At 41.2% G+C, this 4,038-nt stretch overlaps 1 protein-coding gene across 1 annotated transcript; it reads right to left on the bottom strand.

Annotated features, from left to right (window-relative positions):
* Positions 1-1,790: 1,790 nt before the first annotated feature.
* On the bottom strand, positions 1,791-2,405 carry LOC148564700 (uncharacterized). The gene is made up of 2 exons (XM_088487077.1): positions 2,188-2,405; positions 1,791-2,085 (listed from the first exon to the last, which is right to left on the bottom strand). The coding sequence occupies exons 1-2, from the start codon at positions 2,403-2,405 to the stop codon at positions 1,791-1,793; spliced, it is 513 nt and encodes a 170-aa protein (XP_088343203.1).
* Between the last annotated feature and the right edge of the window lie 1,633 nt (positions 2,406-4,038).

Below are 4,038 nucleotides of genomic sequence, written 5' to 3'. Positions count from 1 at the left end.
GTAGTATGAGCACAGGCGCTGTAGTCAATTTTTGCTTTAACTCTTGGAAGCTTTCTTTGCATTCAGGTGTCCAGACAAACGGCACATCCTTACGGGTAAACTTTGTCAACGACAAAGCTATTTGGGAAAAACCCTTGATGAATCTCCGATAATAACCAGCTAAACTCAAAAACTCCTTATCTCAGTTACTGAGGTCGGTCGCCCCCACTCCATCACTGCTTCCACCTTAGAAGGATCTACTGCTATCCCCTGCTTACTCACTACATGGCCAAGAAACTTCAGCTCACTCTTCCAGAACACGCATTTAGATAACTTGGCGTACAATTTTCTCTCCTTCAAAATTTGTAACACAGTCCGCAAGTGTTCGGCATGATCTTCTTCAGTTTTAGAATAAATTAGTATATCATCAATGAAGACGACAACGAACTTATCCAAAATCAGGCGGAAAATCCCGTTCATATAGTCCACAAACACTGCAGGAGCATTCGTCAACCCAAAATACATTACAGTGTACTCATAATGACCATAACGAGTCCTAAAAGTGGTCTTAGGGATGTCTTCATCTCCTACTCTTATCCGGTGATAACCGGATCACAAATCAATCTTAGAGAAAACTCCAGCTCCTTGTAACTGATTCATGAGATCGTCAATCATCGGCAGTGGTTACTTATTCTTTATTGTGACCTTATTCAGTTGCCTGTAATCTACACAGAGACGCATACTCCCCTCTTTCTTCTTCACTAGTAACACCTACGCTTCCCATAGAGAAACACTAGGTCAGATGAAGCGTTTACCCATTAAATCTTCCAACTGAGCCTTAAGCTCGGCCATTTCTAAAGGTGACATTATGTAATGGGCAATCAAGATCGGCCCTGTCCCAGGCACAAACTCAATCCTGAACTCAACCTCTCGGGCAGGAAAGAATTCATCAATGTCGTCCGAAAACACTTCAGGAAATTCACAAACAATCAGAATCTGCTCTAAATTTGTTCTTCCCCCAAAACAACCACAGTTAATAGCATAACACCCTAACATTCATATCCATAATGGCTTACTGTCATAGAGTTCAAATAATAGTTATTCACTACAGCTGGCTCTCCCGATCCTTCCGACATAAAATACAATGACTTCTCAGAACAGTCAAGCAAGACATGATTTTTAGATAACCAATCCAGTCCCAAAATGAGATCCAGAGCAGTCATTGGTAAACAAATCAGATCATGGACAAAATCTCGTTGTTTAACTCGGAATGACACTTGTGGACAGCCTAACATAGTTACAACGGTTTTTGAAGTAGCATTATGCATATTCAGATCATAATCTAACACAACTATCTTCAACTCTAATTCACTAGCCCTCTTAAATGCAATGAATGAATGAGTAGCTCCAGAATCAAATAAAGCATTCAAAGTTTTACCGGCTATTTCACATTTACCTCGGATAAGTGTATCAGACCCATCGACACCTACAGCTGAGGTAGTGAATACCCGACCAGGCTGATGTGCTCTCCCAGTACCTTACCTCTGCTTCTCTGTACAGTTTGAGGCTTTATGCCCCGCCTTCCCACATGAGTAACACAAGCCTCAACCGGCTTTACACGGAGCACCAGGATGATGACTTCCACATCTAGAACAAGCTTGCTCATTCAGAGGCTGCTTTCCAAATCTTCTCCCTGGGAAATTGTTGTTGTTAGGCCTTCTGAAGTTAGTTTGACCTGGATTCTGCTATGGTACAAAGCCTCCATGCTTGAAAGTCTGACCCCTAGGAGCAAAGCTTCTTCCTCGGTTCTGCTAAAAAGGCTCGCTATGACTTCCTTTCTCTGCAGCCGCCTTTCTCACATAGTCTTCAGCAACTCTGCTCTTATTCATTAACTCTAAGAAAGTCCTTATCTCCATTGGTCCCACTGAGCTTAAGGTATCACTCCGGAGTCCTCCTTCGTACTTAATATACTTCCACTCTTCAAAGTCTCCAGGAGCACCCTGATATATGCCGGAAAATCTGCATAGTTCCTCACACTTGTTTGTATATTCAGACACAGATATAGCACCCTGCTTCAGCTGTAGTAGCTCAAGTTCCTTTGCTATCCTAATAGAAATTGGAAAATATTTCTTATAAAATTCCACCAAGAAGGCATCCCAGGAGATAGCAACATCGCCATGTTGCAAGAGGCGTCGTGTACCCTGCTACCAATGCAGTGCTTCCCCAGTGAGCTGATAGGTCGCGAACTCGACACACTGCTCTTCAGGCGCCAGTTGTGTTTGCAGTGCTCGTTCCATGGCCTGAAACCAGGTATCGGCTTTAGTCGGATTGGTGGTTCCTCTGAAAATTGGCGGGTTAACCTTCAGGAATGCTGACAGCGTGATCGGCCCATTTTCACCGTTTCTCCCATTACCATTATTGTTCATTTGCTGCCCAAGCGCCTCAGCAGTGGCCTACATAGCAGCAACCATATTCTCCAACGCCAGCATAAAGTTCATAGTGTTATTTGTGTCGGTTTTTGGTTCCTAAGTGCTAGTACGACCTCTCCCATGGCCTCGACCGTATCCACAAGGCGCCATCTGGTTCCTATACACACCAAACAATTGATATCAAATTGATCAATCTCAGTATCAGAAGTCTAGTGCTTCAAAGTCCCAAATGCATGCTCATGAACATTTATGCTAGTTATATCAGTTAGATATCCTAATAGCACATAGACACACACACAGAGAATGCATAGAAGCATAGTCAGTCCATTCCTCAAGCTCTATAGGAACGAACTACTAAAAGTAAAATTTTATATATATAATATAGTGAAAAAGGTTTATAAATAGGAGCCTTTGAAGAAAAGGGTAATGCAAAATCGTTAAATTGAAAAGCACAACACTCCCAAATGCAATAATGTAAACGAAGCAAGGTAAAAGATAAGCTAACACGGATACATATACAGAAGAGTGCCAAAATATAGATAACAAAGCTCAAGACTCGATTCGCAAAGGTAATCGGCCCGAGCATATAAGTATACACACACACACACACACACACACACACACACACATATATATATATATATATATATATATATATGAGAACCCAAAAGAAAACCAAAATACAAAGTTACAGAACTTGTTTCTCCAAAATAGCCTCTAAGAGGAGTTAATACAGTATATATAAACAGTGGAGGTAATAAGTATCTAGTTAAATACCTATAACCAAAATAAAGCCCTGAGAGATAAGGATCTTTGCTAAATCAGAAGCTTGCAGCATGCCTCAGTAAGGAGCCTTACGTCCTACATCTGAAAACCAAAAATCCACATGGGGTGAGAACTGGAGGTTCTCATCATGGTAACAGTGCCCACATATCTAACATATAATGTTTTGGAAAAGCCGAAGGCAATCCTAGAACTTCCGACATATAATTAAAGCTTACAAACATAATTAAACCATGAAAAGGAAATAGGCAACTAGATAAGGGTCTTCAATCTATCTAAATTTCCCCTTTCCAACTTCTTCGAACCTCCCAACCACCAACGAAACCAAAATGCCACAAAAACAATTATTACAAGCAAGGAAATAACAAATAGAAAGCATATACAGCAAATAAACAGGTAGCAAATAGTTTATACAATCACTTAGGCAATCCAAGCAAGTCACACCAAACAAAAATATAGATGCATTTGATGCATGCCTGTCCTAGTTGCTGATGAGTCTCATCTGTCGGTTATAAAGCCAACCCGATAAGTCCTGCCAGCTAACCATTGGACTGTCCCTCTGTCGTCCATCCCCAACTCGAGTAATTCTCAATGATAATCATAATCATATAACACCCACAATGGTGTTTATCCACGGGGGAGAGCTCATCCAGAACTTTCACAGTGTCCGGCCACACTTACGACATAGGGTCAGCAGAGTATCGAGTCTCAACCTGGAGTACGTGGTGGCTAGCCACTGCTTTCACCTAGGGAAACTCGTATCTTAGATATTTGAAAATGCATCTAACTACATTATCAACCAATAGTCATATACATATAGATACTCAGCCATAATTCAATATTTAGC

The sequence above is a fragment of the Arachis ipaensis genome, chromosome B5 (genome assembly GCF_059453495.1).
Source record: "Arachis ipaensis isolate K30076 ecotype BB chromosome B5, ASM5945349v1, whole genome shotgun sequence".
NCBI classification, from domain to species: Eukaryota; Viridiplantae; Streptophyta; class Magnoliopsida; order Fabales; family Fabaceae; genus Arachis; species Arachis ipaensis.
Note: the sequence above shows the minus strand (reverse complement) of the source record. Positions and strands in the feature narration are given on the sequence as shown.

What these genes read in the sequence shown, in the direction of transcription:
- LOC148564700 (XM_088487077.1), bottom strand. Translation starts at nt 2,405, where the DNA reads ATGAACAATAATGGTAATGGGAGAAACGGTGAAAATGGGCCGATCACG. An exon ending in ACTGGGGAAGCACTGCATTG is followed by an intron (nt 2,086 to 2,187) that starts GTAGCAGGGTAC and finishes AATTTCTATTAG; the next exon opens with GATAGCAAAGGAACTTGAGC.